Genomic DNA, 14,964 nt, shown 5'->3' with positions numbered 1-14,964 from the left:
GAATGAAAAAAGCTGTATTTTTTCCTCATATACTAGCGATTGCAAACTTATGGCACAGCATGATCAGTCCTTAGGTAGAACACATGAATCTCATCAACCCTGATACTAAGACAGTCTCGGCCACAATAAACTCAGGAACACTGCCATGAGAAGACCGCTTACTGCACAGAAACACACGGCATTGTAACCTTTTAAGCACTCTCTGTTCAGGACACTGGTTTAACTTTCAGACCATCTATCATCAATAGCAGATTCTCCTGGCTCTCCTCCATATACTGTTTTAAGAAAACCATGAAGAAAACAGTAGGATGCAGTTTTTAGTAAAGCAAGCTGTGAGAAAAGTTATATTAAATCTAATCAAAATGGCTGCTGTGAGATTAGGTGCAAGTAAAAGCTCTCTAATGCTAAAAGCAATTTAGAACTGAACAGCTGCCAAAAGATCACTGATGAAAAAAAATCAATGGGAACATTCAAAAAAGAGATTAGCCAACACACTCAGAAACAATTTATGGGAAAAATCTACACACAATGGTCAGAGATCATTACCCCCCTATCTGTAGGGAAAGCTAGATAGCCAAGCCGTTTTTCATTTAAAGAGGGCAACTTTGGCCAAAGAAAAAGCTCTAATATCTTTTCAGCTAAAAAGGTTGTGATGCACACTAGGTAATATCCACCCTGCATCAGCAAATGCTGGAGCCTTTCTTCAGCAGATAGGGGACAAGAATGCCTTGCTCATTAGTCCTGTGTTCCTGTCTCAAGTACCCTGAAATCACTCCAACCTTTTTCATTATTTGATCAGGCTCCATTTTGAAGTTAATTCCACCTCCCCAATTCCTATGGGAAAGCTACTCCAGAATTTCTTTCTGCCAACATATTTGGGATAAGGCAATTATTATCTAGCCCAAGGAAATTCACTAGTGTCTGTGCTTATATAAAAATGGAGGAATGGTATCTGGTCCCTCCTGACACAAAACTTCTAGAAAGAGAAGAAGGGTAGGGGTCAAGAGAGAGAAACAAGTTACATTTTCCTAGGCTGACTCTAGAATAACAGTATTACAAAAGACAAATAAGAAACACTGAGACATCTACATGAGAAATATCTGGCATTTAAAAAACATAAAGGTGTTACTTCGGTTGTTTATAAGTGATTCAAATGTTTTTGCACTAATTAGAAAAAGAAATTAAATAGAGGAGCCCACTACGCTACATGAATATTCACTGTGGTTCTTAGTCTGACGGGTTAATGCAATATTCAGTTTGTCAGCTGAAATTCAAATTGTACTAGGGCATCAACTATCCACAAAAATATGAATACTGTCTGCAGTTGAGAGAACAGTAATAGTCCCTGTGCTTTTCTCTGTTTTAAGTGCCAGAATCATTAACTCAGTTTTTACTGCAATTTACCAGTGAACATTTGCACATGGAACCAGCTAAATCCACATAGAGCTATATATTCACTGCTGTATGCAAGAGGTTGGAATCATTAATGGCTGAAACACTGCAAATTTACCATGATTACGTCAGTTAAGCTACTGTTACATTTTTCTAATAGAACTAGTATTTATGAGCTAGATTACAATTTGTTCCCATATGCTTAACCTTCCACTTCTCTGGATCTATAGTGCATCCTTTGAAAGGTACCTGTATAATTTATTGTGACATCTCGGGCATGTCTGAGGCAACCACGGGGTACTTAACACAATCACAGTCCTATTTATGACTAGTTCAGAGAAGCACACTTGAAAAGTATATAATTGCATTACAGTGAGATTTAATATGATAATAATATTTTTAAAGACGTGCATTTTTTGCAATCTGTCTGGTTGAGCTTATTTGTAAGATATTTTAACATCCATTTTATACTAAATAAATTTCTGAACTCTTTCCTAGAGGAGGTGCCAAGAAAGAAAAGCAATTATTTTGCCAAGGAGAAAATTATAGAATGAAAAAAGTACTAAAGACAAGAATCACTTCTACTGAGGAATTTCTGTAATTCAGAAAAATGATATTTTACAACTCCTAAAATAGTCCCTTACCTCCGAATTTCCCAAACTGCCAAGCCAGATATGGCAGGGATTTTGAAAAGTTCTATTCTATGAGGATAAGGCGGCAAATGAAATGCAACTACATTAAATGCTCTCAGCCTCTATTAATTTCCCAAATAGAGAATAAAGTTTGTGATTTAGAGTTCCTATAATATTTACTTTGTTGGGAAGAGATTATATGTGTTTATATAACGTATACCAAATGTTAAAGTACAGCATAAAACAGATTACTTTTTCTAGCCTAAGCTTGATAGCATCTAAAGATTAGATACAAACAAGTTTAACAACTCTGCTCCACGACACAGCATTTACCACTAGCATTTCTAGGTCATGCACAGCAGTACTTGGAAGACAGAATATACAAAACATATCACCTCAGAATTACCATACTGGTGCTTTTTTTTTTCCTGTGTGCATCTACATGGGCATCAGGATGAAAGAAAAACCTCATGAATTAGTTAAAAAAAAATCACTAGATTACTTATAAATACACCATACTGTCACAAAGTGAAATGCATATTTTATTTTCATTCACTGTGACCTACTTACAGGCAGAACTCGGTAAAAAAAGTCTATTACACCCAGAGTCAATAGAGTCAATTATGCAGCCTTCATTCTGACAAAACTTCCACTGATTTTTATGCAAAATTTCTGTATTTTCTCAGCCAAGTGCAGAACTAATGTAGTATCTTTACAACAAATAACCAGACAATAGAAGTGAAATTCTGACTATATTAAGATCGATAGGATTTTTGCCACCATTCTCAATGGAAAGAGATTTTATCAGTAACGCCCAATAAGGTGTAAAAGTCACACATCAATGGGCTGTTCCGTGGATAAATAAATGTCTTTTTGAAGTCACTGAAGGCCTTTCAAACCATAGGAAAACATGCAAGATGAAGCAGGGTTTCATACAAGCCTACCAAAATACTATAGTTTCGTTGCTTACAAATACCCTTCTACCACATGCAGCTCCCACATCTGTCAGTAGGCTGAACATAGTTTCAGTACGTTATTTCCTCTGTATTATGATTTTGGAGTTGTCACAATCATTATTCTCCCTTCTACTAATCTTTCTCCTGATGCCATTCTCCACCCGCACATATAAATCAACCCTCATTTTGTTCTGCAGGTGTTTGACCACTCTGCTCTCTCTGTACCTGCTGAAGACTCCAGTGCAGTCACAAGAGAGAAAGTCTAATCTTGTCCAAAGAAAAAGCATCAAATGGTCTCCTGTGTACAATGTATTTGTAAGATCAATCTGTGATCTTGAGAAACCAACTAAACTGCTGTTTCACTGTTACCTAAGCTCAAAAGCTTTTTTAGCAAGCTTTATAATCAGCCCATAAACATACCTTCAGGTGGAAACTTGTGTGACAAAGGAAATACACAAACAACATGCTATTAGTTCTCTCTGGGAATTCATACACAACGTGTAATTTAGTAATTAAACATTTTTGAATGTGGGACAATCTGCAAGTATCTGGGTTTTCACTCGAGAATGTCAATATTTAAATATTAATAATAGCAACACTAAATAATGCTTTATATAGTGTATTCTGTGGAAATGGCTTTCAAGGTATGTTTGCATCAAAAGGCCTTTGCAGATCACACTGAACTAGCTCAGAAACTACTAGTTTAAGGTAGAAACCATATTTTGGCTTGAACGAAAGAAAAACAAAACCAAAAGAATAAAAATATAACCGTTTTCCTTAGCCAGTAATATAGTTCCCAATTTAACAGGTCAAACTCAAGTTTATTGCTACTTGGAATTCCTTGTTAAAACAGAAGGAAAAGAGTGTTGAACTTCTCATATCCCTCCCCTTCTTATAGTGAGACCTTTTCTGACCATTTCTCCCCTTTCAGAATGCCTTTTTCTCACACTGACAAAGCTCATCTTTCCAAAATAGTTGCCATGTATCACATATACAGTTCAGATAATAGATTCATATTGATGCCAAAAGTAACAAGCAATAAATATGCTGTTTCTTCCAGAGGAAGGAAAAAAGAAAACAACTGGACACATCACACAGATACTGTTTCAGGGTATTATTTTCTTTGCTAATCTCAAATTTAACATACATTTCGAAATCTGCTACCTCAATCTCAAGAAAAGGAAAACCAAGAAGTGTTTATATATGACCATAAAAATTGAGTGCAGATAGCCCCATTAAAAATGGCATACTCCTGGTATGATTAGAAAATAGACACTTATAACACAGGATGCTGGAGATGCAAGAAGGAGCTGCATGAAACCGTAAAAGCACAACCACGCACCATTCTCTGCACTCTGGTCACAAGTGCCGACTGCTCAAAATATTAGTATAATACATTAGTAGCAAAAAGCAGGTAGACAGAAAGGAGAGGAAGACAGAAAAATCATACTGCAAAAGCTAAACCTAGTTCCGGTTCGCAGAGGAATTTTTGCGGTTTTGCCAATCAGGAGAGGACGAGATGCAGCCCAGAACTTTGTGCAGCAGAGGTCCGGTCAGGATCACAAAGCAGAAGTTACATTTGTGTTATGAAAAGGGAGGAGGACAGGTAGCACAGCTCTGATGGAAATGTATGAAGAGACAAGGCTGGAAGTTTTACATAGCTGATCATCCTCCTCTGCAAAATAAAAGCACCGTTGAGCATAGCATAGAGGAATTCACTGTTTCAGCATTACCAGAACCCCAAAAGGCCATGAAAAATGTTAGCTTAGGGCAAACGATGCAGTCACAGCAGTTATAAACTTCGTTGAGGAAACCAGGACAGACCGAGATTTCACACCAAAATCTCTTTCTAGGCATTTTTCAATATCAAATTAAAAAAGCTCTCAAAACTTTTGGGGAAAAAGGCTGCAATTTATGAATTGTTATTTAAATTGGGTAATTTGATAGACTAAAGTGCCTCTTTATACCACAAGGGCAATCAGCTTCCTGTCATCTATTTGGTGGACAACGCTAAGGTTTTATAGAAGACAATAAATATTGACTATTTCCCCAAGTAGTGGTGAAATGCAGATCTAAAGCCATTATACTTAATTTTGATACTTATTACAAATACTTAAAATCTCAAATTCTGATACTGCTCAGCAACTAAGGCCTTTGTGGACCCCAGTATATCCTTAGTAATAGCTGTGTCCCACATTAACAAAAATTCCCTGCTTTTATAACATTAAAGCAACCTCTTGCTGTGCGTATCTCACTCTTTTCTCAGCTGGAACGGTAGGCAGTCACAAATCAACCTAGAAACTGGGGCAGGATGGGGAAGAAGGAGAAATCTACCTTTACCAGCTGACAGCTTTCATGTAATAGGAGAATAAGTTGCACAGCAACATTCATGCATCATTTCTCAGATACTTTTGTGGCAGGAATAGGAAAGACAAAAGCTAAAGCAAAATCATCTCAGATCAATGCACTGGACTGCTTCCAATCTTTCAATCCTTTATTAGACAAAACAGTGGAGAGAAGACTGATCTACCTTCCAAGGAACTGCGCTGCAGGCTGTAAAAATAAGAGTTGGGTTTTCAGGCAGGAGATTAAAAATCTGAATTCTTGTTTCTGCATACAATGTGTGTTTAGTGAAGTATTTCAGTCCAAATAAAAGCCATTATTGCTTCAGGATAGACAGCAAATCAAATATCAAGAAGGCAACAATACCCTTGATGGACTATCTTGAACATCATGTTCCCACTCTTGAATTTAAGCCACAAGCATCCTAGTGAGCAGAAAGAGCAGCTAAGTGATATGAAGAACTGACTTTCCAAATGGAAAGAGCTTATAGCTAGGTGATGATATGAAGATGTTAAAAGAAAAAAAAAACAAACAAACAAAACCACCCCACAGTGTTTGAAGGTTATGGAACATTTAGAACAGGGACATGTATTACAGCAAGAAAAAATACATTATCAAGAAAGAGCTTTCTGACAGGAAGGTACATTAGACTAAGAGTATTATCCCAAATGTGTTGCAGCAACTTGAATGGATTTTTGCATCTAATCTGAACAAACCCATGAGGGAGTGCTTTGAGATCTACCTAATTCAGAAGCCTTAGAATCAAGCCATGAAACTGGATATACAGCATGACCAAACAAGAACCAATCGGGAGATGAAATAATTATTTTTAAATATATTTTAAAATTTCTGTGGACATTCTACCACTCCCTTCCCCCTCCAGTGTGAACAGGTATCAATACAGGTGTACATAACAACAAAATAAAGGGAAAAAATCTGCTGGGCACTCTGGCAGAGCTGAAGTTAAGCTGACAGTAAAACCAAAACATGCTGTTTGTTTTATTGCCCATATTTATTCAATTCACTTCTTTCCTTTATACCCAGGTACTAAGTATATGGATACCATTTGATATTTACGCAGTCATCATTCAAAGCCTACATTTTCTTTGTAATAAAAACTTCTTGACTTTTACTAACGTTCAATACAGAGATGGCCACTAGGAAACACAGTTGCAAAAAGAACAGAGGGTGATTGTCACAGGCAGCAACAAAATATGAACTACACACTGGAGAGACTCAGAATTTCCCAAGATCCAGTGACAAGCAAATCTTAGTGGAAGATGCTGGAGGTTTAGCACTTCAGAAATTCAGTTACACACATACACACACATATGGAAACAACAACCCTGTGAGAAGTTGATCAGACATCTTTAAATTACTTATTTGCCCTTCATCTCATTACTTACATCTCTAGAGTGTTAGACAGATGTACAATTTTGAGCAACTGACGTTAAGAAATAATTAATGAATCCAGTATGAAGTTCTTCTTTCTTTTCCCAAATTCAAATTCTACCACTGCCTGTCAGCAAAATTTCACTGAGGCCAAAGAAGATTCAAGTCTTCACCAATCAGTACCTAAAGTCTGAGTACAAGAAAACGTTTTTCTTCTGGAGCCTGAAAGAGAAACTGTTCCACTGCAGATGGGACCCTAACTTACACACAGGTCAGCAGATCTTTGAAATCGTGGTAAAGTTCTGTCGTTTTCCCAACTAGGTTCCAGGTTGTTTGGATCCCTGGCTGTCTTTGAGAATGAAGGAAGGCAATAAGAAGGAAGGAAGAGATTGCATCTGTTAAAAAGTTGCCATTTCTGAAGCAGTCTTCTCCTGTACAAGACTTCTTTTATAAAGGGTGAATGTATTTATAGCTATGACTATATCGCAGAACAAAAGCTCGATCTGGATCATGTATAAAAAAATCTTAGAAAGAAACTGTTAGGAATACTGTATATTTTCTTGGATTATTCCCAGAATCTGTTCTACATATCCTATGTAGTCTCAGAATACATATTGTAGTATTTACATTATTACCCATTCACCATTCATGACTGATAGTGACCTATATTTCACATAAATTAAAGCCTGTGTAATACTGAATTAATTTAATATAATGAACAAACATTTTATATATATATGACATAAGGGTTGCATGAGGTGAGAATACATTTACAGTGACAGTAAGAACTACAGATATAGTTCCACAGAGCTGTTTTATACCGAAATATCCCAGCACTAATATCTTACCCATCTTTTTACATTTTGGCTCTACAGCCATATATACTAATACTGTGCTTGTATCATTACAATTTGCTGGATATCAGGGAAGATATCTTCATAATATGCTAACAGAAAAAGCATAATACAGAAAATAGTGTACAAGATCTTAGTTCTATGCTAAAGAAGCACACACGAATCCTGACCTGATATGAAATGCACACAAATTGAGATTATAAAGCATGAGTTGTTATGTGACAAAACTGGTGTTCAAAAATTATCAATATTACTTAGAGCAGAACATTACTTGTATCAAATACTATCAGTCTTCTTTTAAGACATCTGACTACCCAAAAAAGAATACAGCGTATAAGAAATCAGTGCAAATGAGACATATTAAAAAAGGTATAGCTTAGTAACTAAAGATGAGAGATTTCTAGATTTACCTGTATCAAGTTCTCAAATATTCAGCAGTATTTAGCATCATAGTACTGAAAGACTGCCACAGTACAGCATTCCATTCCTGCATTAGCAATTAGCTTGCATTTTATCAGTTATCCTTGGCAACAGTAGATTTAAGTATTACTGTGAGCTCAGCATTATGAAGGTATGTTTATGAGGCTTAATGCAGTGAAAAGCCAGAGCAGAGCAGCAGCATTTAGGAGGAACTGTAGCACAAGGAATACAGATACCAGTGACAATATGGTGTACAATTAATATTTATCATTAGAAATATTCTCACAAATGCAGCAGTGTTAATAGCTCCCATCTCCAAATCACTGATTTAAAAATACATATAGTACAATATAAGTTATAGAATTATTCCAGTTTATATAAATTAATATGACTGCTTACATACAAATGTGCCTCTTGGATATTCACAGTTTCCAGCTCTATGCAAAGCAATTAAATGATTTAGTCACTACAGTTTAGAGGAAAAGCAAAAGGACTAACAAATGTTAGTTGAAAAATATTTTCATCACACTTTCCTAGGATTTTAACATTCAGAAAAGAGAAGTTCTCTAGTCAATATTATCACAGTATTTTGTCCTACTGCAGCAGATAAAATAATTTAAGGAGTACATAACAATTATATAGTACCTTACCCTTTCTACCGGTGAACCATAGCATGCAATGACGAAACATAGCAGTGGCAGATGGCATTGGTGTTAGTAAATGTGAATAAAAGGATAATAGCAGAGAAATGGTGACTGGCAGACAAGACAGAGAAATGTAGATGAAATGAATGCAAGCTGGTAAATCTTGAAGCAAAGCTCCACCTTTAAGCCAAATGTTGCCTCTAGTCTCCTCATAATTGAGCATTAAGTTCTATTTGGATACAAATTGCAACCTTCAGACCAGTCCTGATTCTCTTCATACAGAAATGCATAATTGTATCTTGATAACGAAGATCAGAAACGTTTTGTAAGCAAAACCCATTATCAGAAGCCCATTACTTTCTCCCCTTGAGTGATTTATTCTTTACATTTTTAATCTCCAAATCCTGCCAGAGCTACAGTTCCTTTCTAGCACATATGTATCCACTGCAGATGTAAATCCCTGCCTAACCTGCAGCACCCCTGGATCCAGAATGTTCTCAGTGTTCTCATTCATGCTGTTCTGTTGCCAAACATTTAAAATCATCCATCAAATACAAGTGGAATCTATTATAAGGAAAAACAATCTCTTCTTTCAGCTCACCCTGAAAATGGAAGGTTTTCTGATCAACAGTTATTGTGAAGGTGCTGTCGTCCTCATCGTCTATACCAATCACAGCTCCCTGTGAAACAAAGAACAAAATCCTGATAAGGCAAGCAGTGACATCAGCAGCATACACTCTAACACTACACCACTGGAATTTAAAAAGCATTGACAAATTAGAAGCAAACTGAATGCAGTAAAGAGCAGAAAGATTCTCTATTTAGTCATAGGATGCAAGTTAGTTCTTTAAAATAATAAATTTTTAGTTGCAGAAAAAAAACAGTAATTATTTGTAAAACTGTGTTTTTCTGGATAATAATATGCATCTTTTATTTTTGTAATGGAGGTGGTTTTACGCTACAGCATCATTATAGTAAACAGTTTTCTACTACATTCCAACTTGTATTTTAAAGAAGAGTGGGGAGCAATATTTTATAAGTACTTTCCATATATAAAAATACTAATTCATAGATACTCTACAAAAAGAAGCTCTTGACCTGATTTTATCTACCAGTCTATTAAAACACCCCCAAACATTTCAGCAAAATTAATTTGGACCATCATGTCATGTCACTGCTACACTGCATGATCTAATTTTTAGTCCCTAAGTAAATACTATCAGTAAGTCAACAGGATATATCACAAGCAGCTAGCTTTGTCTTCTAATTCCTCATGAATTATTAGAAGGAAATGCAAATACCTTATAGAGTTAAAGGCCATCTATGCTCAGCTATTTACAAATCTATCCACATCTTCTTCATTCCTGCCCCCCCCCAAACACTTAATAAATAACACAGTTTTTCACCCAGGAGAAGACGACACTGGAAAAGAACCATTCCAGGCCTCTGCCAACTCGAACAAATTGTAACATTTAGTTCAAAATTCACCAACAGATTTACTCAGTTTCTCTTCTTCTTCTCCAGGAGACACAACATCAGGATCTGTTTTATCCTTCCCCCTCCCACAAACCAGACAGACATCACTGGAAAGTGCACATATTTAAAGGGTAAATTCTGTCCTTACTGTCCAAGTAAACAGCAAGCAACAGTAGTACAAGCACCTGTGAGTCAATTCCAACAAGTGCTTCATTTCATTCAGCCAAGTATCATGCAGCAACTGCAGAGTAGGGGATTAGGTAAATATCAGGCTGGCCAAAACATAGGAATTATGTTGGTACAGAAGGGACAGGGGCATCTGAATCAATCTTATTCACACACATTCTTCATAGCCCATGGCCAGGGAGGTTTCTGGCCAATGGTACCAGCTCATGTATGGCTGAGACTATCACAGGCACCAGAAGACTGAGTGGAAGGAACAGGTCCTATTTAAGAATAGCACCAACCGTACATAATTCAAGGCTATATAGCAGGAAAGGATAGCTCAAACTGGTTTTTTCCCCCTCCACTGCCAAAAATGTACCACTTAACTTCTCCAAAGGAGTACCTTCCACACAGGCTTTTCAAGGACAGCTCTGTGATCACTATAAAAGAGGCACCTAAAAAGTGTACCCAAGCCAGTATAATTCTGAATACTTCTAGTGCCACGACATAACAACAACCAGATGACTAGTCATTACATTTGGAGACTATCTGGTAATTATGCAGCATGCCAGTGACATGACACAATGGGCCAGATTAATTTTGCCAAATGATTTTTTTTTTTTAATAGACCAATAGATAAAAAATATCTGGCACTTTAAGTACATGTTTCGCTACACAATAAATCAGAAGATCACTGCAAGTTGTACAATATAATTCTCCTCACCAGCTATATCAAAAATCTGTAAGTCAGACACCAAGAACATGACCAAGATATTCTCCCCAGAGAATATAGGTAAAACTAATGTAAGGCTAAAAAGGTCAGACTAGGACAGCTAAATCCTGCCTCCATCCTAAGTGGTGGGAGGAAAATGAGGAGGAGGAAGAGCACACCACTGTCTGTGATCTCAGCACAAAGCCGCATAAAGTGCACACAGTCTAATTGCAATGCTGAGGCAAAGGGTCTGAGCGTAAGCATAGAAGATGCTTCTGTTGTCACGTAGATAATACATATGGACAAGTAAAAGAAAAACTAAAGTGTGAAAGTTTAAGTGTATATTCCAGAAAACTTAAGCAGGACCTAAGCATAGTCTAGATGACACAGATTCCTCTATGAACACACCTTCCTAAATACACTATGACAGCCAACAAAAGAATTTGAAGATGAAACTTCAGGCCTATGAAACGTGTATCAAGAGCAAAAAGGTGAGGAACAAGCTTTTAAAAATCCATTCAAGAAAAAAGGACGTATTTTAGCCAAATTGCTTAAATTACATGTTTGTTTATGTTCACACCTACAGTTACAAATCAACAATTACTCTAAACAGAAAAACTCTTTGATAGAATTTCAGACTGCAGAAGCCCATCTGTTCAGCTATCACTATCACTGTCATCTGCCAAAAGACCTGCTTTACAAAAGCAGAAAAAAAGAAAGATTCCTTCCTCCCTCACCAAAAAAAGAAAAACCAACACATTCAGAGAAAGGATGGAGAAGTCAGCAAATCTTCAGAAAACTCCAGAGTAATTTGGGGTGGGAGAGTGGCAGATGGGGGAAGAGAAAGGGATTGTTTTATGTTATACATATAAAAATGGATCATGCAATATTGAACAGATTGTTCACTTTCAATATTTCCTAAACAGAGGCTGAGACCAACCTCCACATTAACAGGCTCACAACGCTATTAAGGCAGGCAAGGTTTTTCCCACCAAATTTTTCTACACAATGCAAAAAACGTCCTCATGAATCTTTGGGAATGTAATGTTCTAGACAGCGGTTTGAGTTTACATTACCCTTAAAGAAATTCTAAATTAAGATACCAATACATTAGACAGGGAAAGTGCAAAAAAGTCACCTGGAATCCAGATGAATGGAGATTCTCTGTATGAATCTCAAAAGGTTATTGGTACCCCTTTATTAGGCCCACAGAAAGACTAGAAAGGAGTAACAACAGAAGGAAGGAATAACTGGAAGAAGCAGAGTTCTGCTGCAACACTCATCACATTGTGTGTCAGACCATAGATCACCTTCCTTATACTTCTCTTACTTCAAGACTCAAAATGTTCCCATGCACACCCATTATCCTCCTGACTCCTTCTCCTTATTTACATCAACTCTTCACAAGACCACAGCATACTAGAATCAGTGATTCTACGAGGAATGGGAAAAAATACAGAAAAAGGACTTGTGCAAGAGATATTTTTGGTACATACATGACCACAAAGTAGAAACTGGGCATGTGCAAAGACATCACAGCATTCCCAGCCCACTTTAGTACTGTCACTTCAAGCTACAACAGCAGCATTCAAGGTTAAATGTCCTAAGCTGGAGTGCCTCAAACAGGTAATGTTCAGCTTTCCCACTCCGCATCTTCTTACCCCTGTTTCCCCAATTGGTATCCCCCCCTCAGCTGATATTTCAGAAACTCTGCCTGCTGTGTTCTTCCTTCCCTTTCCAGTCCTCCTTTGTTTTACTTAGCTCAAGCACAGTCAAGTGGCAGGCCTAAAGAGTGTCCAAACTGGCAGAATGGAAGACACAGTAAGAGAATAAAGGCAAATCAGAAGGACAGAAGGAAACAGTTTTGCAATGACCTCTGTAGGTACAGGACATGTATGTATATACATATATATCTCCACACACAAAGAAATGAGAACTGCAAACAGCAACTTTTTCATAGCGTGCTACTACTAACCCATCTTACTCTGTCATATAATGCTTTTTATACAATGAATAAAATATATGTTTTTATACAATATATAAAATTATAGAATGTAATTAGCCCAGCGTGTCACTTGACCTCTAATGTTTTCTTTCTTTAAATACTTTCACTATTTCAGTATTTTGCTGAGTCGGGAATAGAGCCCAAACCTCAAAAGTCTCCTTGCAGTTCTCTCCATTATGCCATATTATACACAGTAAGTCATTAAGTACTGAATAAAACAACACTTACCCTGAGTCTAACACACCCTCGGCGTGATCCTCTCATCATTTTGTCTTTTGACTGAAACAGAAAAAACAGATCATTGAATTAACAAATACAGTAAGAATTGCAAGGAGAAAGTTAGTTACTCATAGCAACTGAGAAAAGAATAAAGCATTTTTGTACAATGTTTTATTGACTGATTAAACGAGATGCAGTTTCTGTTACAAAATAGGTTAGCTCTCACACAAAAGAAAAGTACACCACCATGGTATCAAAAAAGTAATCCTTCAAAAAATAAGAATACAATATCCTACTTCAAGAAGTTTTGTAGATACCTTGAAGAAATACTTAGAAGGTGCAGTCCATACCTTTACAGAAAGTAAGAAGAAGTGAAGAAAAAAGGAATTAAGAAAAATTAAAAAGTGGCAGTACACTGATTTACATCTTCCTCCTTTCTCTCCTACTCTCAGAAAAGTATCCATGTAACAAAATCCAGCTGTGCAGGCAGAATTGTACAAATGAAATTATCTCTCTGCCAGAAAGTTTCCCAGATTCATACCCCTTTTCATACAGATAAATTTAATGTTTAGACAGGTTTCTATGTCTACTTCCTAGATAGTACAGCCTGCTTTCATTAAAACAGAAAAGTTATGTTTCTAGCCATTTAAGCAGTAAGAGCCCAGATCAGAAAACAGGATTCCTATGTCCATAACCAGTGCTCAAACCTGTAGACTAGTCCACCTTGCAGCTAAATTGCTGAATCTCTTCTTTAGTATCTGTTTGAAGCACTGACAAGGGAATTCCGGGGAAAAAAAAACAACCCCTCAAATACGCAATTCTAAACAGCCACTCACTTCTAGCTTGAAATTGCGATATCTTGAACTTTCAGCTATTCACAGCACTGAGTCAGGTAGATTTGTCAGTAACTTTCTGCCAACATCGTGTTATTGGGCAATATTTGCAAGCCCAAGTAGCGCACATACAAACTCTTTCAGATAAAGAAAAAAAGAAAACATTTTGGACACCCTAAATACTTAGTTTTCTGATAGATGCAAAACATCTTCTGGTTTTTAACTACACACACGCATACACTTTCTGTTTTTTAAATGATAAATTCCATGCCATTGTAGCCTTATCTGCAAAGGTAGTCTTGTACAACCCCTTCTCTCTTACCATCCAAATAGTCAAACTACATTCTTTCAGGTCATGACAACACAGCTATCACTGGTGTCTCATGAACAGGTTCTCTTGCTGTCATCTTCTGAAATATCCAATTCTTTCCAACAGTATCTTAACAATTTCTTCTAGACAATATATTGATGTGATTATGACGAGCCCTATTTTCCCTAAAGCCATTAGACAATGAAATCTTATTGATATCAGTGAGAAAAAAAGACAGGAACCAGAACTATCAGTCTTAACAGCAACAAATTATTTTTCATCTGCTACATATTTGAGATATAGCTACAAGGAAAGCACGAAGCAGTCACAGCAAGTCCTATTCGCTAAAGATAATTTAAAAATATAGCAGAGCTTCAAATAAAGTTGTATTTTTGCTGATCTCTCACTCCATTCAGTCTCTAATTTGTCAGAGTTGACTTCTGAATGTTAGAAACCATCAGTATTTGTTTTCGCATCAATACATGTTAGCTGGTCAAAACCAAATGGATGTAAAGACCAGCAGTGCACCCATAATGTATTCTACAGATATACAATTTATTTGTAGTTATCCTGAATGAAAACTTCTACATAGGGAAGATTTTTTTGAAGTT

The 14,964-nt window shown here is 36.7% G+C and overlaps 1 protein-coding gene across 2 annotated transcripts in view; it reads right to left on the bottom strand.

Moving 5' to 3' along the window:
- OSBPL9 (oxysterol binding protein-like 9) overlaps positions 1–13,264 on the bottom strand; it is a 56,434-nt gene extending 43,170 nt beyond the window's left edge. For both annotated transcript variants that reach the window (XM_009318722.1, XM_009318723.1), the window contains exons 1-2: positions 13,220–13,264; positions 9,235–9,313 (exon numbers count right to left, since the gene is read on the bottom strand). In XM_009318722.1, coding sequence (XP_009316997.1) covers positions 9,235–9,313; positions 13,220–13,258 — 118 coding nt within the window. In that variant the 5' untranslated portion in view covers positions 13,259–13,264. The remainder of the gene's footprint in view (positions 1–9,234; positions 9,314–13,219) is intronic.
- Positions 13,265–14,964: the final 1,700 nt, after the last annotated feature.

The sequence above is a fragment of the Pygoscelis adeliae genome, unplaced genomic scaffold (assembly GCF_000699105.1).
Source record: "Pygoscelis adeliae isolate BGI_AS28 unplaced genomic scaffold, ASM69910v1 Scaffold82, whole genome shotgun sequence".
Lineage (NCBI taxonomy): Eukaryota > Metazoa > Chordata > Aves > Sphenisciformes > Spheniscidae > Pygoscelis > Pygoscelis adeliae.
The sequence above is the reverse complement of the archived record's forward strand: the minus strand, read 5'-3'. Positions and strand labels throughout refer to the sequence as shown.